Source organism: Apteryx mantelli, chromosome 1, assembly GCF_036417845.1.
Source record: "Apteryx mantelli isolate bAptMan1 chromosome 1, bAptMan1.hap1, whole genome shotgun sequence".
NCBI classification, from domain to species: Eukaryota; Metazoa; Chordata; class Aves; order Apterygiformes; family Apterygidae; genus Apteryx; species Apteryx mantelli.
The window spans coordinates 136,677,349-136,699,454 of NC_089978.1; the positions used below are offsets into that span (position 1 = coordinate 136,677,349).

At 44.1% G+C, this 22,106-nt stretch overlaps 1 protein-coding gene across 1 annotated transcript; it reads right to left on the minus strand.

The window, feature by feature from the left end:
- Positions 1–5,730: 5,730 nt before the first annotated feature.
- SLC2A3 (solute carrier family 2 member 3) lies at positions 5,731–17,901 on the minus strand. The gene is made up of 10 exons (XM_067303944.1): positions 17,724–17,901; positions 14,367–14,462; positions 12,517–12,677; positions 11,927–12,167; positions 11,572–11,734; positions 10,674–10,861; positions 10,171–10,275; positions 9,599–9,700; positions 9,098–9,301; positions 5,731–8,593 (listed from the first exon to the last, which is right to left on the minus strand). Exons 1-10 carry the CDS (start codon positions 17,736–17,738, stop codon positions 8,378–8,380), a joined length of 1,491 nt encoding a protein of 496 aa, XP_067160045.1. The 5' UTR covers positions 17,739–17,901; the 3' UTR covers positions 5,731–8,377.
- Positions 17,902–22,106: the final 4,205 nt, after the last annotated feature.

Genomic DNA, 22,106 nt, shown 5'->3' on the forward strand with positions numbered 1-22,106 from the left:
ACATTTTAGGTACCATCTCCCAAGGCATTCTTCACTGGAAGCAGAGGGTGTATGGCAGCAAACCAATAGCATACTGGGAGATAGAAAGATGAAAAATATCCCAGTGAGGGAGAATGGCATCACCATTAGACCAGCTCTTTCTAATTCCATGCTGGTGACCCAGCAACATGACATTCCCTGAACAGTGCCCTAGGCAACCCATCACACTCTAAATGTTCTGATATGGAGTAGAATACATCAGAAAGGTTAAGAGTAGCACCTACAGCAGCTGATTGCCCATTAAAATATTCTGTAGCACTGGAGGTGGAATGTAGGCAGAGGATGCCCTATAGATGCCCTATACAAAACCATAACCAGCTGGCCAAATATCAGCAGATTCCCCCAGCCTTTTCTCTTCACCAGAAATATTTGGGAAGAGAAGAACCATCCCACATCCATTGTCTCCATGCAATCCTGATGTTCTGCTGATGTACATTATCTAAATGTTGCATGTCTTAAGTTTCTAACCCACAGGGATCCATTTGTCTATGAAACGTCTGACAGTTCCATGAGCCCAGAGGATGTGCCAGTGAAGAAGTCATAACCAGGGAGAGAGAGAGAGGAAGAATGGTCACATCCCCAGCTTCAGCTCATGCAGAATGATCACAGCTTGATCCTTAAGAAATATCCAACAGTGCATCTATCTAGGCACAAATTGCTTGGCCCACTAGCCAGTTCTGATACACTGATGGCCTTGGTGGGAAAGCCAGGAGGATGCTTCAGTGTAGAAGGCAGGAGCTAAGATAACAGGCTGTATAGATTGACTAGCATATTTCTGAGTACTGGAGTATAGAATAAGCTAAAGCAATACTAGGAGAGGTAGATCAGACAGTGTGAGGTAGAATGCAAAATGCAGTATGCCAATCTGTGTGGGCTGGTATGGATCTGTACATGGGACCTCACAGAAGGTATTGGTCCATTTCCTAACCTATGAGGCAGAATGCTTCAGAGAATAAGGCATTGTTTTGTTCCTGTTCAGCAAAGAAACCCTATGTTCTGATTTCCATCCCAATCCACTGAAAATCAGGAACTGGCACTAAAGGCACTTAAAAAAAATATGGAGAGGAATGTGTTTATGGCTCCCATTCCCAGGGTGATGTAGGTGGAATGGAAAAAAACAGGTAGCTACAGTATTTTGGAGGAACAGTTGATTTAAAAAAGCAAATGAGGAGAAGACAGAGCAGGGTGATGAGACAGTCTTCCTCAGGGTTGAGACCTCCCCACAGTTCACTCCTAAAAAACCACCATCTGCCTCTCTAAAACTCTCCTTCCAGAAACACCTTTTCTCTTCATGATCAGCACAGTCCCAGGTGCTAAGGAATCATGTCCAGTCCCTCCTCACCCCCTGAGACACTGTTCCCTCTCTACCAAAGAGACTACTGGTCACACCACAGCCACCTACAGCACTGAACCCTAGAAGTAGCGTGTTGGCACTGAGAATGGCAGCAGTGGGAATGAGCCACATGCAACCAGTGTTTCTTTCAGCATGACTGATTTTTCTATTGTGTCTTCTACCTTCTCCAAGAGGTCGCAGGCACTTCTCAGCCTCTGGAGTTCTGTAAGAAAAGAGAACAGTTACAAAGGTTTCCTCTCTGTCTGTACAAGACCACATCTGCTCTTCACTGTCCAATCTGCTACTTACTAAAGACTTACTAAAGTCAAGGTAAACAACATCCACTGCTCTCCTCTGATTCCTTAAGGTAGTCATCTCATCATAGAAGGCTATCATCGGGTTTGTTAAGCCCTGTTTCCCCTTAATAAATCCATGCTGACTACTCCCAATCACTTTCCTGTCCTTCATGTGTCTGGAAATAGTATCCAGGATTAGTTGCTCCATCACCTTCCCAGGGATCAAGGTGAGCCTGACTGGCCTGTAGTCAGCCCCAGGCTCAGGGAGAGTCCACCATCGGTGAAGACAACCAGTGGCAGAGAAGGCTGATATCACTGGTGTTCACCCCAGACATCTGTCTGCAGGTTCTGACCTGTTCTGTTTTGCTCAGTCATCTCCATCCATGGGGCATAGATGCATGATTACTTGTTCAGTAAGTCATTTGCAGTGGTCCCACACTGAATGCCACAGTGACTGGTACACCAATGTGACTGGCATACACAAATCCATATGACCATTTGCTAAACAAGAAATGGTTGTGCAATGCAAGCAGAAAAGAGATTTAGCAGGTCAGTCATGTGTCTATCAGACATGCTCAGGCTGCATCTCATGGAGAAGAAAAGAACAATTCTTGTAAAAACTATATATTTGCGTGGTGTCTAGTGTAGACACATGGTCTACCACAGCAAGCAAAGATAGTTGAAAAAGTTACGCAGCCTGTCTACACCAGATGTTGTATGTTTTTAAGTAGAACCAATTAAATTGCGTTCATAAGATATATTTTAGGAAACAAAGCCAGTTTCTTTTCTAGTCTAAATAAGGCCTCGCATCCCTGAATTTTGTCTCCTCCCAGCAGCACACTATGAAGACAGCTCTATCTTGTCCAGTAGCCCACATTGCAAAGACAGGGCCAGGTTAAAGCATAAGCATGACAGACCAGAGCCATGTATCCCAGATTTTCAAGTAAGAATCTCATGTGTCACTGAAGAGGGATCCAGTCCTTCCCAAAGTGAAGGAAACCTTGAACCTGTGACCTTGGTCTAGTCTGCAGAAAGCCTGAAAAAAAAAAAAAATCACTCAGGTGTACATTTTCTGTGCTTCCCAACGTATGTTTGAGCTGGTGGGAGCTTCCTCATTAAAGAGTAAGACATGAGAGAAGTCTGGAGGCAGGCACCTCCTGCTGCTGCTCCATCATGGCCACACCACAATGGCATCAGCACAGTTTCCACACAGTGTGCAGCACCTTTCCTTCCTCTTAAATGAAACTGGTGATGGAGCAGTCCCCACACCAAACTAGCAAGTGTTCCTTTTCTGAGTAGCCCTGATGATCCTACCCCTAACAGGAAGAAAAACTTGGCAGTTTTGCTTGGAGATAAGTCTGCACCACTGTTTGGGCTCTCACCCCCTCCTAAAGGAGAAAGAGCATTCCCAGGGTCTCCTCAGGCACTGAGATGTCTGGAATGTAAAGAGAGCATAAAATCAGATGTTAAAATTTGTGCACAGGGCGGGTAGGGGTGAAATTTAGCTCCAGTAAAATGTGGTTTCACATTTCTTCTCACAGAAAAGAACTGCTTTTTCTGTCTGGTATATTTTCCTCAGAAATAACACATGCAAAAAATGACAAGTGATGTAATTTGACAAATGCAGACACCATGACATTCTTTATATTGCTCCAGCCTGTAAAATGCCACTGAAACCCTTTGCTGTGGTTGATGTATAGAAGGGTAAAATCACTTGTGACCCTTGGAGATCTTCTCTTTCCCACTTAGCAATGGTTTCTCTCTGAGAAAGGTTCTCCAGTGATCTAGTTACTCATTCACATCCTAGGGCCTCCTGGCTCCAAGAGCATGTCAGGAGTTTCCATGCCACTTGGGCTTTTTCTTATGGTAACATATGTCAGCCACTGCTCAGATGGTGAACAGACTGCAAGAGAGAGAGAGAGAGAGAGAAAGAGAGAGAGAGAGAGAGAGAGAGAGCATTAAGAATGGTCCTGAGCTGGCATTAACTCCATCTCTGCCAATAGTGTGATATCTGAGAAGGTGCTGAGAAGCTCATAGATTTTGCAATGTAGGTTGTTGGGCAAAGAGAGAGGAAGTGGCAAAGGGAGGGGGTTTCCTTCCAGGACTTATTTTCTGATGAATTTTTCACTCCCTTTGTTTTCTCAGTCCCCTTCTTTTTTGTTCCCTCCCTCCCTTCCATTTCAGGTCCCATTAAGGAGTGGGATGCAGAGATTTGGAGTGTTCTGCTTCCCCACTTTGCACCAGTGGTGATACTTCATCAGCTCTGAGCACAGTGTAACCCACAAGACATAATGAAGGAATACTAGCAGGACAGAAGCCTACTGCATCTAAACCTTAATCTAACAAACTGCTCTGGGAGCTAACTTGATATTCAGAATCCCACACTCTGTTTTGAAGGTCTCTTCAGTGTCACTTGCACACAGCAAGTCAGCAGAGAGTTCTGTGGGTAAGTCTCAAAGACATATCTGTCCAAACTAGCTCTGCAAGAACCCTGAGTGCCACCCCTCTGGGAGATGATTGACATTTTTGTATGTGGTTGTGGGATCCATGAAAACAAAAGAACACATCTTCAAGTATTCAAACCATTTCAGTGCAAACAGCTTTTCCTCTTGGAGCTTCCTTACATTTTTCAGGAATAAAATAACCACCTCTAAAACAAAGACCCTCTTCCCCAACCAAAAGTCTTATCACAAAACTATCCAAAATATTTATTTAGGGCTCAGTGAATCATGCTTTGGCTTTGAATGCTTTTGCTTTCCCTTTCTAATTTTGACAAATGAAATGAAATGTTGAGTTAAATTTGACCTAAATATGCTTATGAATTTGGTTGGTTGGGGTGTTTTATTCAGTTCAGCCACAGAGTTGAAAAAACAATTATGTAGGTCTTAGCCCTCCCCAGCTCTTGGGCTAGATGCATATCATACCTAGAAAAACACAGGCCTCAGCTAGGAATATGCAGCAGTCAGTAATGTTAAGTTTCAGACAAACCTATATTGGTTCTGTGTTATGCTGAACTTTTTGAGATTTTCGTATAAGGCCTGCTTAGTTTCCTGGCTGCTCTTTGTGCAGTCCATCTGCTGTCTCAGGAGTTCTATTAGCCTGACTTTTCCTTTAAGCGTATCTTTGATTTTCTTGTCTTTGAGGTTTTTTTTTTTTCTTTCTCTCTCTTCCCTGAGTCCTCTTCTTCTGAAGGATTTTTTGCCTCCATGCTTTTTGATCCTCATAGTTTGCACCTGTGAAATGCAGATACAGACTCCTTAGGCTGGTAGATGGCTGTTATGATGGGAAAGGAGTGCACTGGAACAGGAGCTTGTTGCCCCATGGGGAAGGGGTGGGGGTAGTCAACACTACCTATGCAGGAGAGCTGTGGGTGAAAGTACCACACAGACTTCCCAGTGTGTCAAGAATACCACTGCCCTTGGGAATAGGGGAGCTAGTTCTGGGAAGTGGCATCTTTCCAGGCATCGGGGTTTCCCTTTGCCACTCTCAAGCCTGTCCTCTGCTCCTTCCAGGCACCCAGTACAGTAAATGTAGGTACCTAGGCAAGATTTCAGAGGGGGACATTAAGGTCACTTGTCAGACATTAAGGTCACTTGTCAGATGGAGAGAAGCACTATTCTTGGGTAGAAGGGCTCCCCCTTCACATTTGAGGCAGAGGAAGTAAGGGTCACTTGTTGGAGAAGGCAGAGACAGAAGCCTCAAGTGTTTTCAGTCTGGGCAGGGTTCCTAACCTCCAGCTACTTCCCTCTCGCCTTTGTTACTGAGAAACATGGAGAAAGGATCTCTGAAGGCAATGCTTAGGGAATTTGGGCAAGGAAGACTCAGAGAAGCACATCTTTCTAATAACTCCTATGGAAAGAAGTGAGAGAGAATTTGTAAAGGTGGTATGCATGATGGCTGTTACTACAGTAACATCACAAGCCCAGGACTGGACTAGCCTGGAGGATTGCAGGGCAGAAGTTGGAGGCACTTGGGAGAGTTGTGTGGTATATTCCAGGGCTGTGAAAACAGAGAAGGAAACAGAAGACTTACAGAGGAAAGAAATAAAACCCAAACCAGACATTTATATCTGTAGTTTTTATTTTAAAAACAGGAAACACAACCACATATTAATAATAAGCATATAAAACCCATCTGAAATATTCACAATGCCATTGCAGAAAATAAGAAGAGACACCATGTGAGACAGACCTATACATTTCAGTCCAAGCCAACACACAAATCCCTGATGCACAGTAGGGAATGCTCTTACACACAGCTGTGGGGGTGGGATTTCCAAACATACAGGTGCCCAGACAGAAATATTGCCTCTCCAGGTGCTGGAGGGTCAAAGGAAAGGCACAGAATTTGTATAATTGAGCCAAAATATGAAAGTAGGGAGAGGAAATAGTCATATATAATACCTCTGGGAATAAATATCTGGAGCAGAAGCCTGATGGAAAGCTAGGGAGAAATGGGCATAATAGGATCACATTGTGCAAAAAGGGATTATTTCAAATTAAGTCACAGGCAATATTTCCTGGCAACAAACTTTGCTCATCTTTGCAAATGTTTATCACTAGAGAAAGTAGAAATGTCATCACTGTAGTTACTGAAAATGCCAGAAGGACCCCCCTGACTATACATTGATGGGAAATTCTCCAACCTGCTCTGAAGCAATATGTTGTCAGGAAAGCTTGGGCAATCCATGCTACCACAATTCTGTTGGCATTCCTCCCTTTCTGAGTCATTTTTTCTTTTACACACTTTGAAACCTGAGGGCCTCCCTCTCTGTAGGGCCAGCCATGAATTCCGGCATGTGTTCGCAGGCAGACCTGAACCACTGTATTCAGATCCTGAGTTTGATTCAGTCTGAAAACACAGAAGAACTTTGAGCAGGAGTTTCAAAGTGGACCTTCCCCTGTGCCACCTTTACATAGCCTGTGCAGGCCTGGACAGACATGGCCACAGACTCTTTCTCAACAGAGCATTACAGTCAGTGAAGCAGAGCTCTCAACCCTTGATTGCAAAGATACTTTATGCACTAATTTTTGCCTTCCTAAACTGAACTGTGATAGCTTGGCAGCAAGGGCTAGGCATGTACATACTCTAAGTGGCCTAGCAACTAGGAGACAAGGCAGGAGAGACCATTTTCTATGGATGCACAATTACTATGTCTCCCATAGTCCATTCAACAGAGGGTGATATTACACAGCTGCACGCAAACCTACACAGTACACTGCACAATGGTGGACATTGCAACATCATGCAAATCTTCCAGAGTCGATAGACAAGACAAAAACATTTGGCCTACAGCCAACGGGCTGAGTACTGCGCATTTTTTGCACTGCTAATCTAGCAGGTTCCTTTAGCTCTGGTCTCTAGTCCTGCATCTCCACCTTTATAAACTTATACATACCATAACTGATTACTACTGTGTCCAGAAGGCTCATGTTACATGCCTCTGTCTAAAATTTATAAGAACAATTGCTAAGAAAATACAGCTTTGGAAAATAATTTTTTCCTTGCACATCTTAAGTAACAATCTGTATGTTTCAGACTTTATGGCCTACTATAAAATAGCAATAGAGAAGCCAAAAATCAAAAGAAGGCAGAAAAAGTCACCTTCTGGTCTGCAATTATCGCCCTCAATCATCCCGCACAATGCTTAACTGTGACTGAAAATAATATAAAGTAACAATGTCCATTCACTGCAATACCACATTTTTCAAGTAAAACTTAGGAAAAATACTTAACATGGCCACCAATAAATCCCAGAGGACACAAGGATTTTGGTGGGCATGCAAACATATAGTTCTTCTCACTAGTATTCAATTCTTCATATTTGTTTCCAGAGGGCAGAAATAACTTTTAAAGGTGATGTGACTAATTGGCTCTGTTCTACATACCAGCCAGAATGCCTGATTTCCTGTTAGTACCATATTTCTCCTTTACAATTTTATTCCTTCTCAAGTCTACAGCATCTTTTGTTAGAATAGTTATTTCTCTTAAACATCTTCTATTTCATAATCTGTACATTTTTGTACACCATTAAAAAAATAAATATTTACAAAGTGACATACAAATAAATAAACTTAAACAAAAAATTATGTTTTCAGTCTGTCTATTAAAAAAAAAAAAAAAGAACAGGAAAAAAATATGCATGTAACTTGGTCCCTTTTTCCTGAGGCTGAAAAAAGTGCACACTGTATAGGAAAAAGCAACAGGATGGCTTTTTGGTAGGTTTGTTAAATTCCAGCATAACACTGCGCATAAACATACACACATGGAGTAGACTTGTAAAGTGGGGTGCAGGGGACTTATTTAGTGACTTTAGTTCACTCTACAAAAATAGTAATTAGATTCAAATACCTAATGGTCACACATGTGTAAGTATGTTAATCCCAAGTAGCAAGGTGAGAAAAGCAAAAATATTGCCAGCTGTTCTCTGTTCTCCTGATGTCTGTGGCAGGGGAAGATGAGATTACCTTTGCTAGAGCACCAGGTGCCTTCCAGCGTTGAAAATGGGATCTCCCACATCAGATCTGCTTAACACTGGTGAGGCCTGGCAGAAAGGGGATATGTGGGTGGGAAGAAGAAAATAACAGCAATTGAGAAAAAATCATCCCAGTTTTCTCTCTCTCTTTTTTTTTTTTTCTCTCTCTGCTCATTCCTTTAATGACTTCTCTGTGAGCACAGAAAAGAGTCAAGGAAGGGATGTGTCATGATCTTAGGCAGCTTCTTTATCAGGTTGTATGCTGTTCAGTTCCACCATAGGGTTCTTCTCCACTGGTGATGTGGGGCTGGTTTCTGCTCGTCCTTCAAAGCCCCTGGAGATATCTTCAAATGTCCTGCCCTTGGTCTCTGGCACTTTGAAGAATGTGAAGACAAAGAAGATGACCAGGAAAACGAGGAAAATGAGGAAGACATAGGAGCCACATAGTTTCTGCAGGGAGGATAAAAGTGGGAGGTTTTAATCTGGAAAGATCACAGACCTTTTGGTCATTTGATGTTGATAGGTCAGAATTCTAACACCTTTCTCCAGCAATGCCCTTAATGATTTGTTTTCAGCTCATCAGTTTTTAAAAGGAAACCAGGTTCCTTGTGGGCTTCTGAAAAGCTTCAACATTCCGGGGAGGGGGCAAAATTAAGGCTTTTAAGGGGAAAAACTTAATGTGCTAATTAAGATGGTCCTCCACCTGTTTGTAGGCTACAAGCAGTAAGAGAAAGTAGAACATAAGGTGAGCCACAACACTCTTAACATTCAGTAACAATCAGAACACAGGCTCAGGGACTGCTGGAGGTCTGCCTTCAATGGGAAATCAGGCTGCTAAGGGTCATACCCAGCCACGTTTTGTGAATCTGCAAGGATGGAGATTCCACAATCATTTTGGACACCTTTTCCAATACTGCAGCACTCCCACAAGTGCTTTGCACACGGGGTCCTTACCTCTGCATAGGGGAAGAGCATTCCCACCAAGAAATTAGATGTCCAGTTGGAACAACCAGCCACTGCCATGGCTGCAGGGCGTGGGCCCTGACTGAAGAGTTCAGCCACAATGAACCAGGGTATTGGGCCAGGACCAATCTCAAAGAGAGCCACAAAGCCAAAAGTGGCAACAATGCTGATATATCTGATCCATTCCACAATGTCCTGCAAGGAAATGAAACATGAGCAGCTGAAAGTTGAAAGGTAAATGTAGCACAGCACAATGCAATGTCCATTGTCACAACTTTCTTAGCAGCACCCTGAACACTGTGGCACAGTTCCTGCAGTTGGGAAGTTGCGCTCTCCACTGTACTCCACTAGGACATCTCCTTCCTTTACCTCTGTGCTCAGCTCTAACCCCAGCTGTATCTGTCTTGTCCTGCAATTCTACCCTCTACAGCTGTATAGTTTTATAGGTCCCCTGCTGGGGTGACAGTCTGGGCAAGAACACCAATTACTCACCTTCAGAGCTAAAGCGACAGTCATAAGGACAGCACACACAGCCATGCCACCCAAACCAATTAAATGGAGGGTCCTGCGCCCCGCACGCTCCACCAGGAACAGCTGAAAACATGGCAGAAGAGAAAAATCAATGACTTTAGCAGCAAGAGCAGAAAAGGCCCCCTGAGTCACAATGTGCACTGCACCTGTTTTTTTTACCTGCCTGTAACCCTCAGTGCCAGTGGTGAGCTCAGTTCAGGTCACCAGGTCCTGCTCTCTCCTTGACACGAATGGCTCTCCTCTCTCTGGCTCTTGCTACTGTCCTTCTCTCTCATCTCTCATCTTGTTTTCATTCTTTACTCCATTTCTTTCTTCTAAAATGATGACAATACCTCCTTCTCCTCTCCTTTCCTCGCTTCCCTTCCCACAATACTTTTGATGCATTCTTTTCTTTGCACTTACAGGCCACTGACTAGCCCAACACTCTGCCACAACCTGGCTGTTTGTCTTCAATCACATCTCCCGAAAGACCCCATGCAGACTAGTTCAGATGTGCTGTTACATCTCTTACCTCAAGCCCCTGCTCTACTTACCGATACAACAGTGAAGACAGTGTTTACCACGCCAGCTCCAATGGTGGCATACACAGGCTGTGTGATACCAGCTCTTTCGAAAATCCCCGTAGAATAATAGAACACCTAAAAAGAGAAGCAGAAGTTGGATGTGGTACAGTTCCACTATTTGAGAGCATGTCCCTCATGTTCCTTGCCTAATGCCACATAGGCCCAACAGGGAGCTTCCAAGAAACACTCAATAGTGTAAAACAGCATGCTTCCAATCAAGGTTCACTCACTTGATGCATGGGTGTAATGTCTTGCCAGGGAGTGGTGTGGGGAAAACAAAAGCCAATATAATCCCCATCTCCCATCTTAGGGATCTCTGTGTAGTATCACACAGTAGTGCCCTCCAGTCAAGGCACAAAACAGAGGTCTTTGGAAGCACAGTGCTCTCACCACTAGCGGTAAGCAACTATTTTGAAGTGCAAGTATAGCCAGAGATCACTGAGACTCATAGATGGATCAGGAAGATAACTCACAGCATTGATGCCTGAGAGCTGCTGGGAAAGCTGCAGCATGATGGCAATGATGATGGCTTGACGGTAGTTTGGAGAGCGGAAGAGCTCTGGCACAGTTGCTTTCTTTTCCTGGGACATTTTGGCACTCTCTTCTTTCATTTCCTGGATGTCTTGAGACACATCTTGCGTACCACGGAGCTTCTGGAGAACTGGAGGGAGGAATACAAAAATGCCAGGTATAATACACTCATGGACAGCAGGTTCCCCCAACCCCTGTCCTGCTGTCCTGTTTATTTGGGGGAGGGCACACAGGGAAGACAGGACTGCCTGCAAGTCAGTGTTTGGGCCTGCTGTGTGGGAAAGCCTGAGCTTCTACATGTAGCCTTGGGTCATCTTTTCCACCCAGAGAAACCAGGCCCAGGCTCTGCATATATGTTACTTGTGCTCCAAACTTTCACTTGATTCCTAATTCTGTTCACACACTCTCCTTGAGAGTCTCTAGAAGAAGAGCTGAATCCAGCAGTCTGCAGGGTTAATTCTCTATAGTAGCTGGAGGAAACCCTCCAAGCTCTTTGTTAAATCTCAGCCCATTTCCTGCCATTCAGAAGGAGCTGACAGAGGTGCAGCAGCTGATATTGCTACATGTCATTAGGCCAGGTGTGACTCCTAGTGTCTTAATCCCACCAGGAGTCTGCTGGAATGCCAGGTTTCTCAAACTTTTTGGCATTGGTGAAGTTAAAGGGAGGCAAGAGCAGGTCTAGTGCCCTCCAAGAATCACACCCTTAACCAGGCTCCAGAGTCAGTCCAGGTCTCCCACCTTACGCCAGGCTCTGAAGTTAGTCCTGGCCTCCCACTCTCAAGTTCAGGGCAAGCTGGGAGCCACAGTACTGCACTGCCCCTTTTAGGGATAAGTTCTCACCTGCCTGTGCTTTCTCCTCCTCCATCTTGTTGATCAACAGGAAGCGGGGGCTCTCAGGGCAAAAAAGAAGAGCCACACACTGAAGGATTGCTGGGAGGATCGTGAACCCCAAAAGCAGTGGCCAAAGTTTTTCAGTCCCCATGATCCCCTCCAGGCCAAAGATCTATACCAAGAAACGGACAGAAAGAAAATGACTGAATACTCTCTGATTCCTTACCCCCACGCCAGTGAGTGTGTCAGGATGACATACTGCAACTAATGGCAAGTGCAAGCCACTTAAAGGTCTCAAGTCCACAAAACCATCCCCCCCCTAATACTTCCCCATCAATACTGAATCCGGTTGTGACAGGCTTACCTGGGCCACCAGGATGCCAACAACAATGCCTAGCTGGTTGAGGGTTCCAAAGGCTCCACGGAGGCTGGTGGGTGAGATCTCACTGATGTACATGGGTACAAAGCCAGTGCAGAGGCCACAGAAGAGGCCAATGATGAAGCGGCCAATGATCAGCATCTCCACTGCTTTTGCCATCCTGGAGAAGGCCATGAGAGTGCCACCAGCAAAGGCCAAGATGTTCACCAGCAGCATGGAGTTCCTCCTGACAGGAGACAAATGTAAAGGCTGAGGTTAAACTGGCAACATGGTGGAAAAATCATGGAGAAGGGGTAAACCTACCCATGGTCCCCATCTTAGGGGTAGTAGGAGAGCAGGGGTAAACCTACCCATGATCCTCATCTTGAGGGTGGTAGGAGAGCAGAGCAACTCCCATTCAGCTCCTGCCTTGGCATTACTCTCCCCATTTCTTTCTCTTTTTGCAGCCCATGCATTCTTGCTTCCTTCACAGCCTTGTCCTTCCCTCTTCCCCCTACTTCTGATCTCTTTCTCCTAACACTGCACTGTAGAAGGGTAAAATTCCCCAATGGCTTGGATCCCCTTTCCCAGCTTACCTGCCAAATCGATTGACGAAAAGGCTGACTGAGAAGGAGCCGATCATACCTCCTACCGAGAAGATGGCCACAGAAAGGGACCATAGTGAGGTTAGGAGCTCTGAGGAGATGGGCCCCCCACTCCGTTGTGACAAGGTTCTGTTGAAAAACCCCTGGATGATCTGCAAGAGAGAAACCACCCCAGAACAGAGAGAGGAGAGAGTTACAATCCAGTAGGAGGCATTTTGCATTGTGGAAGGGAATATTATTTCTGGGGTCAAGAGAGTTTTTTCACGGAGACAGCAAGCAAGAAGAGATGCTAAAAATTCAGTAGGGGAAGGTAAGTCAGAGGAGGGGAAGTGTGGAAAGAGGAACTAAAAATTCAGAAGAGTGAGAAGTTCAGAGATGACTACCAGAAAGATGAAGGAGGGATTGCTTCACTAAACATGAGGGGAGGTGGGCAAGTGATGATTAAGGAGGATGGGCTAATTTTTGGCATGTCTCTAGATGATGGTGGTGTTTTGGGGATGAGAGAGGAGGGAGTGAGAGGGGAGCAAGAGAAACATGACCAGAGGATAGAGGGTAACACTCCTGGCAATGCCAGAACTGTTTTCCCAAGAGACACAGAGAAAGTTTCACTGAATTAAGCCCTGAAAAACTGAGACATTATTCAAAACAATCCTTCTTTGTTCCTTGGAATAGGGTGAGAAGGGATGTGACAGGGCTTTTCATGTTGCTGATTTCTGAGGCATCCGCTTTGATAATGAGGGAAGTTCTGCACTGATTGAGGGGGACATGGTCTCAGAGTGTCTTCCCCCAGCAGATGGCAGCAGGATATTAGCTACGGAGGACACTCCACCCCCACCTCCCATGTGTATGTGACATCTCTATTCCCAGCGACAGGGTGGATGTGGTATTGGTGACTCAGTTCCTGAGAGAGGGGAACCATCTTAGTTACAAGAAAACCACGTATCTCTTTTTCTTCTTCTTCCGTCCTTTTTTTTTTTTCCCCTTTTTTTCCTCATGGTGTAATCACAAGATGATTTGGTCAGAATACCCCAGTCACATCCCTTTTACAAGCACTGAATCTACACTTAACACGTGTAACAAACAAACAAATGAAAAAGAAGCCTTGAGAGATGACCCCTGAGAGAAAGTAGGGCAGCTGTAATCCCTACCAGCCCACTCTCAACTCTTTCCTGCACACTGCTCTCTACACTCCTTCTGCCCTGGCTGTTTTTTTCCTCTGACTCAGAACATCCCACCTCATCCCCTGACCAGTATGACAGGCCAGAAGACTGTTTTGTCATTTGAATGATGGCAGATTGGAGCAGGGTAGCATACCACTTAAAATAGAAGAGTGTAATCATTTTTTTCCTCCCCTAATGTCCCAAAGGAGAAGGGACAAGATTTCTAATCACCCAAAACAAGATGAACCCTGAAATGGTTCATATTTCCTCCACAAAACAAATAGAAAATTACCTTACTCTAGGGAAACAGCAGATGGACCTCTCCTGCCCTAGTCAACCCTCTGTACTCCAAATTAAAAGAACAGTCCTCTCAGCTCTCTCTCTCCTCCTCAAAACTCTCTCTTGTCCTTCCTGTCCATTGTTGTAGTAAAGAGAGGGGTTTTTGAACCTCTCATTCTTTGACAGCACAAATAATAACCATCAAACTATTAGCTGCCTGAGAGACAGCTCCTCTCTTTCTACACCTTCTTTTTCTCTCAGCTTTTTCTTGACCTCTACCCACAATGAAAAGGATGATTTTTCATCTCTCTCTCTCCTTCCTTCCCTGGACACGAGCCTCTGTCCAGTCCCTTGGGATCAGCCCCTCACCCATACCTCTCCCCAGCTTATTCTCCATCTCACCTTTTCAGGAGCATTGATGACACCCGTGTTGTACCCAAACTGGAGAGATCCGATGGCAGCAATAGAAACAGCCCAGATAAGAGATGCAGTGATTTTCTGATGGAAGAGAGAAAAAACATTTTTTTGGTTAATTTGGTTTTTCATGCTTTCTACACAACTTAACTTTCTCTTCAGCACAAACAGCAGCTGCAGCTCAGAGGTGCCCAGAAACCTTTTGCAGTGCCCTCAGGGCAGGGAATGTCTTTATGTACGCCAGTGCTTTAGAACTGCTTGGGCTTTTATCCAGTGATGGTGGCTACCAGTGAGACAGACCCTGGAGAAGGGGATACAACTGGACAGCAGGAAAACGTTCTGTGACCCAAAGTAGAAGGGTCTTCTCACCTGTCAGGAATTCCCTTTATATATCCTGACCTTCATCAACTATTCTCAGCTCGTTAGTAATGAATACACTGTCTGCATTACGGGCTGTTATTTGGGGTTCATCTGCTTTATAGAAAAGCTTTTGCTGATCTCTGGCATGTCATGAAACAATGGTCTACCTCTTCCCCATGCCAACTGACAAGGACTCATAAATAGATGGTTTCAGGTCTGCCCATGAGCCACACTGGTAGTCACTCCTAACAATTAAAACTTGCACTCTTCAGCAACTGATCTGCATTTTCCAAGGCTAGAACTTCCCAACCCTGCCCAGGGCACCTGGCACAGGAACCTGCCTCATAGAGAAACTGTGCTGCCAACCTTCCCCATTTATTTTTCTTGCCACTGTGGCAATAGTTGATATTTTAAATAAAGTCCCAGCACCTGGAATTGAGTGTTTGTGAATCTTTGTGTTTATTACAACAAAAAAGAAACTGCCGAGCCCGCAGAGACATAGAGGAAGCTTGAAGGTCCAACCTGCACAAGTCCCACAGAATAAGAAATTTAAGTGTCAGTGGAAAGCATCTGACATTTTCTATATTTTTAAAGCCTGTGGAATTTAAGCCAACTCTGTGTTAGGAAGGCAGGGGGAGCAGGTGACTCAGGAGCTGGCACTTGGATGGCCAGTGCTTGGATTGACACTTTTTAGAAAGATCATGTTTCTGTCATAGGAGGGACTGGAAGCTTTTCCAAAACTTTAGAAGTCCCTTTTTCAAGGCTTTCCATTTACTCTCTTAATGCTGGCAGGGGAGAGAAAAGTACTCATTAGGCCTGCTGCTACAGCTCCTCTAGTCTCCTGCTTTCCTGCTTGTCTCCAGGAGCATAAGCTTCCAGGGCTGCCCAATGTTTGGTGCCTTTTTGCCAGTAACTCTCTGCCATCGTTCACACCACCTTTACTAATCTTTCAAGTATGGTGCATGGGCCCTTCTGACCTGCACAACCCTCACACATTTGGCAGTTAGGCCTCAGTAAGCAGAAACTGAAAGAATATCTCAGATGCAACTTTCCCCCACTACGTCACGTAGATGTGTCAAGCTGAGCTCTGTCTTCCTGCTAGGTTAGTGATGGAGGCAGAAGTGACAAGGTCCTAGATTCCTGCATGGGGCATATGATTTCCATAGTATGGTTAGCACCTGAATACATCCAAGGCAGTCTAGGCCTTCTTCTCTGCCACACTGTGAGAAGGGGAGTGACTGCTCCCCTTGTATTAGGCACAAGGAATTTTGGCACAGAAGCACAAGGACACAGCTCTTTCAAAGCACTTGGATGCCTACAAAAGGGCATTAAGATGTCTAGGTACTTTTAGAGCTCTAGGTCAGGTCACCCCTAGTCAGTCAGTGTAGCAAAGCAGAGGACAAAACCCTGCTCTCCACACTTCCAACACAGTGACTCAACACTAGAGCATCTTTCCCTTCAGGACTTTGCTTTGTCATGGCTTGCAGTGGTCACAGCTGGCCTCCTTTTCCTCTGGGTGTAGCATGGGACCACAAGGCACCTGCAAACTATAAGACACAAGCAAACTATACGGAAGCTAGTTCTTCTAATCTCTTTCATGCTCCCTTTTCCAGGCTGTTGCCTGTTATTTATCTGTATCACACACTCAGTCTCATATTGCCTAGACATCACATGACCTGTCCCATCGACTTCAGTGAGACAGGCCATGATCTAATGTATGGATCATTTGTTACTGTTGGCCATACCTCATTTCCAAAAAGGTGTCCAGGGAGCTCAGAAATAGTAAAGCAGCATCTACTCTACCCAAAAGTTCAAAGCCGAGGTCTATAGATTGGCAGGGAATTCAAAGCACCACCCCTCCCTCTGACCACAGGCATCCATCAGGTTCTGGCAGCTACATTTACTATCCAGGAGACACTTCAAACTAGCTCCCTTCTTTTTTACTGACTAGAATCTCAGAATAGTACAACTTGTTGAATTCAGCTACAGCAGCCTCTCTGCGCTCCTTTAAATGCCCTTAACCAGATGCTTTCTCACTTGCTCTCCCTCATCTTATCACCCTGTCCACATTTCCCATCAATATGGCTGTGAGGGTCCTGGGCTTCCCTGCTGCTGTTATTATTTCTGATGAAACAGTAATCCCCTGGCATTCAGCACTGGGTTCAGCCGGATATTTCCTGTCTCTCTCCCTCCTCCAGCCTGCCTGCTTTTCTGCCCTGATGCATTCAAACACAGGCAGTTCACTAGCTCCACTGAGTTCCACTCCGCTAGTGCACGTTTCACTCTGGGCTGCAGATGAACTATGATTCCACAAGGCTCTGTCCCATGTTCTCTCAAGGAGCAAGGGGGAAAGAATATGCTTTGCTTTTCTTCTTGAAATCAAAACATAGTTTTCCTATAAGCCATATGTAAAAAAAAATAATAATAATACTTCTAGAGAAATTGCGCTTTCAGCATCATGGATCCACTGTCTTTAATCCTGGCACAAACGAGTACCAGCCAGCCAGCCAAATATATCTCATGATCAATACAAAGAAAATATGGATAGCGTCATGTGGCTAATTAGGCCATACATATGAAAACAAATCAATCTCAAGGCTTGCAACAACCCTAACCAAACAGGCTTTCCATCTCTACTCCCCATTTCCCACAGACAACACTTTTTCTAAGTCATTCTTAAAAAGATAGCAGCTGAGGCCTGTCTGCATCATCAGAGCTTCCACCTTTACAAAGACAAACAGAAATCCAACAGTATCAGAGAACAAAATGATGCTGAATCGCAACCACACGGTTCATAGGGTGACCCCTGCTAAATGTAACTAGATTATTTCCACAAGCCAGGCAAATACACGTAAGTATCTGCAGGAGTGAATAGTGGCAAACAGATGCTGGACAAACAGACAGAACCTCACAGTGAATAACCAATGAAGCAACAAGACAGATAACTGCTCTAATGGCAAGGAGAAAGAGATCTGTAGTGATTACCTTTCTATTATCCATCGCCTGCGACAAACGCCTTAAAATGACTCTTGAAGCACACTGCCCCGCTCCCACCTCTTAACAGAGTCTGTGAACCTTCTGAGCTGCTGCGTCCTTGCCTCCCACAAAACAAAATAGCTGAGTCTTTCTCTGTAAAAAAGCACCTTCTTTCTGCTTAAGCTCATGTATTTATGGTTTCTGTTACGGGTGTGGGCCTGATAGGAGGGACTTGGAGGGAGGAGCTCCCTGCAACATCCTGTAATGAGAAAAAAAATAGTCCTTTAACCTCCTACGGTTTTCTGACTTAAAATTTACATCAGTGGCTACGGCAAGGTTTTTACTGGTGTCAGTCTCCCAGCAGCATGTGTAAGTGTCTGGTTTCTTATGTTTCATGACTAGAAAACTAGAAAAAGTCACTGAGTAGGGAGCTAGCAGCTTTTGTTATTTAACTCAAGCATTTTGGAAAAAGTTACACGCATAGAGAGCAGTATTTGCCACACTGTTGATGCTATACAAATATTAACTAATGATAGAATACTAGTGATTTGCATGAAAAAAAAACTGGTTTGAATCCATAGCTAAAACAGTGAGGCAGACACTGACAGCCACACAAATAGCATGGTCAGAAGCAAAGAAATCACTGCCACACTTTATGGATGCTCTACCACCTCCCAAAGCTGTGGATGAGACATACATCTGGAGAGATGTCTTTTGAAACACTTTTCCTACAAAGCTAGAATTTGTGGCGGCAAAGCTTGAGATGTGACACTGCAGCTGCATTTAGTCCCAAACTTGAACCCTTTCAACGAAACTATGCTACTCTCCCTCATATTCCCTTGTAGCTCGTCCCTTAAGTCAAAGAATTGCCAGACTCTCCTAAGAGAGTAATGGAGACCTATGCTTTCAATTCCAGACAAAAACATGGTCAAAAAATAAAAGATGTTACTGAATTCAGAACCTTCCAAATATTTTCATTTCACAAAATGGTAGTAGGTCAGAGCTGGGGGAGGGGGGGAAGAGTGGGGAGAAAGGGAAGCAGGAGAGAAAGCTAGCTCATACGCCATTTTCTCATTGCTAGAAAAATTATTTTGGGACTTTCCATCACTTTTCCTCATCAAATTCTGAGGAATTGGAATGATCCCATTTTAATTCCATTTCTGTTACTTCTTTGGCATGGTCACCAGATCACAGACCAGATACATAACAGGAAATTTACACTTCAAATGGAGCGAGGTTTTCCTCACGCTCTTCATGTGTCTTTTATGTGTTGTAGTTAAAACATGCTATTCCAAACAGAAAGCCAGCTCATTAAAAGGAAAGAAAGTCTGCATATTCTTCTTCACTTGATTGATTTTTCACATTTATTTTTTATTTTCCTAGCTTTCTTTCCACTTACATGCAAGCATAGCAAACTTTCATCTTGAATCTGGGCAGCCATCTCTGACCCTGGCATTAGCTCTGGATATATTCAATTACTGGTTAAAGTAAAAAACTTCCATATTTGGTGAATTTCTAAGCATCTCCAAATCTCAGAAGCAACCTCTGGACTGCAAAAAGCATCCCTCTGAGATCTCCTCATTCCTAGTTTTTTCTTGACCCACATGACTCAGTGCATCACTAGAAACCAAATCTCCCTAAGAAATGTGGGAAAAGCATCTCCCACACACACCATTTTCATTAGTTGTGCCCCACTCTGAATTCCCCTGCTGGTGCTCAAGTATTTATGTTTGAAGTTTGCATTAGAGCCTGTTCCTCTTCAATATCAGTTTCGATTTAGTCCTGGAACACACACCTACCTCCTACATCACAGATAAGTCTTCTGAAGATCAGCTGTTGGGTAGCTATGGGGGAAGTGCCTTAATCCCACCTAACCAGAGCTATCTGATACTGCACCAGCTGAAACTATTCACTTATTCTTATTGTGAATATAATACCCATCTGTATTATGCAACATGCATTAACTGCACCAGGATGGAGGCCCACTGCAGGTGACCCAATGGCCAGTCAGCCACAAGATTTATAAGGGAAGGACCATGTAGAACAGGAACTTGATGCTGTCTGTTCCCACATTAAACACCAGTATCCTAACCACTGAACTATAGGGATAAGGAAAGGTTCATTTTGTGTTTGACAAGCAGTTTCATCTTAGCTCTGAGAACTCTTGCATGTTCAAAGTAGCGCATGCTGACTAATGTTTAATTTCCAGGAAATCTAAGTTTTCCAGGGAAAACTGTATTTATCAGGAAATGTCCATTTAGCCCCAACAACAGGTAAGCTTGTTTTAATCATCTTAATTTATGCTAGAGGTTGAAGCTGGCAAGTGACTCCACAGAAACACTCCTTGCTGTGTCTACTTGAGAAGAACATCACTAGAGCTCCAACTGGTACAGCTATATCTGGCAAACACATTTCATATAAACAAGGCCTTGGCTCAAGGGACAAATGGGGAGAAGACACAGAAATGGTATGCTAAAAAATCATTTTTGATCCTGTCCATGCCTACATAGCTTAGTAGGAACAGGGACAGATCTATTATCAACCACAGTGTCATCATGCTGCTGTCCAAGCTCCTTGCAAGCTATATTCCACCACACAACTGCTTTGTCAGGTCTTCCCAAATTTCAGTTCAGTGGTGTTGCCTTGTAGAATCTCTTTCCCCTCCAAGTTATGCACCACATCTCTTCCTTCTGCATACTAATTCCCACAAAAATTAGTGACTCCTCTCTCATGTTTCTTTTTATTTTGCCTGAAGCACAAATTCTTCAGAGATAAGAGGAGCATGGACAAGGAGGATTATTTCGCAATGTTTGCATTTAGAGATGATTTTGTGCTTTTGTGTTGTTGTTTACAACAAAAGAGTATTCAGAACAAAAGAGAGAGATTGAGAGCCAGCATGGGCCAGATGCTTCCCCCACAAGCCATGAGTAACTTTCATTGTTGAGAGGTGCTGAGAAAGAGTGGGAAAGAAAAGGAAAGATAAAAGAGAGAAACAAGAGAGTAGGTGGGGAGAGGCTGGCCCTTAGACAAAAGGAGGCTAAAAAAGTGAGAAGAGAAACAAGGAGAGACAGAAGGCAGAAGACAAAAAGGAAGGAAAGGTATAACGAGGGGAAGAAAGAAAGAACTAAAACAGAGAAGGACAAGGAATAAAAGAAAAAAAGAAGGAAAAAAAACAGCAGCAAACCAGGAGAGAAAAAGGGATAACAGATGAATAGATAGAAAAGATGAACAGAAACAGAGAGTGGTACCAGACGAAACTGCAGAATTGCCTAACTAGGAGAGCACAATGACAGCACTGGACAGGTCATGTCATTAGACTGAAGTCTTTTTTACCTCTGCTCTTTACCATGGGGAAATGAAAGCTGGTGATAATGTCTCTGAAAACTTTCCTAATTAACCTAGTCAATTAGCCAGATCACTACAGTCAAAAGCATTTTAATGCTTTAAGGCTGATATTGCACTGTCTTGCAAATGGGAAGTAACTCTTTGGTTGAAAAAAAAAAAAAGTTCTGCAGAAACCAATGTGCTGGGGTGTAAACCACGAAAAATAATATCATATTGAGAAGGCTGTTTCCTGAACCCAGCTCTGTGCTACGAGAGAGACGTGACAACCCCCCGAAAGTCTCTAAGGTTTCCTAGTCCAACTTCCTATAACACTTCAGGCCTTGTCCTCTTCTGTTGCTCTAAATGGAAGAGGACTTCTGCCCAGCATCTAGGCCACAAGCCTACTTTTTTCTGACTGATGTTTCCAGGGCAACCAGGCTTTCTAGCAAAGAGAGAAATTATATATTTGTGCATTTGTCTTTTTCCTATGCTGTCTATTTATCATTTCTTATTCTGAGATTGGTTCACATCTAAGAACAGACAAACTGAAGTATGTGTTCATGACTCATGGAGAGTGCTGTAAATGTATTGTTTTCATAAGCAATCATTGCCTCTTACAATCTCTCTCAGTCTCTGCCTCCTTTTCTCTGAAATGTACAGAAAACTATGTCTGAAACTGCTCCAAAGCCCAGTGCTCAGGACTGGGACATTACAGGGACTGTGGAGGTGGGAGGCACTGGCAGAGCTGTGTCAGAAGCTCAGGCCTGAGCTAGCAAGAAGTTGCAGGTTAGGACTGAGAGGCTTTTGGCCAAAATGTCCTGTGGCATTTTTCTATATATCAGCCACTGCTTCTTTCTATGGTTTTCTCCAGCCTGAGCAAAAAACTGAAACTGAAGGGCAAAGGAAGAAAACAGCCTAACTAATAAATTTCAAATTGAAATTCAGCTTGACAATGTTCTCTGGCTGCTTAACCAGCTGCAACACTGCACTGGTACAGATACTGACCAGAAAGCATTCGCTGGATTACAGAATTTTATGCTTAGCCCAGTCAACCCAGCGCCAGTGCGA

Coding starts and splice junctions, on each gene's coding strand:
- SLC2A3 (XM_067303944.1), bottom strand. Junction 10,862..11,571: donor GGAGGAGAAAGCACAGGCAG/GTGAGAACTTAT, acceptor TCCTCCCTCCAG/TTCTCCAGAAGCTCCGTGGT. Junction 10,276..10,673: donor AGCTCTCAGGCATCAATGCT/GTGAGTTATCTT, acceptor TTCTCTTTTTAG/GTGTTCTATTATTCTACGGG.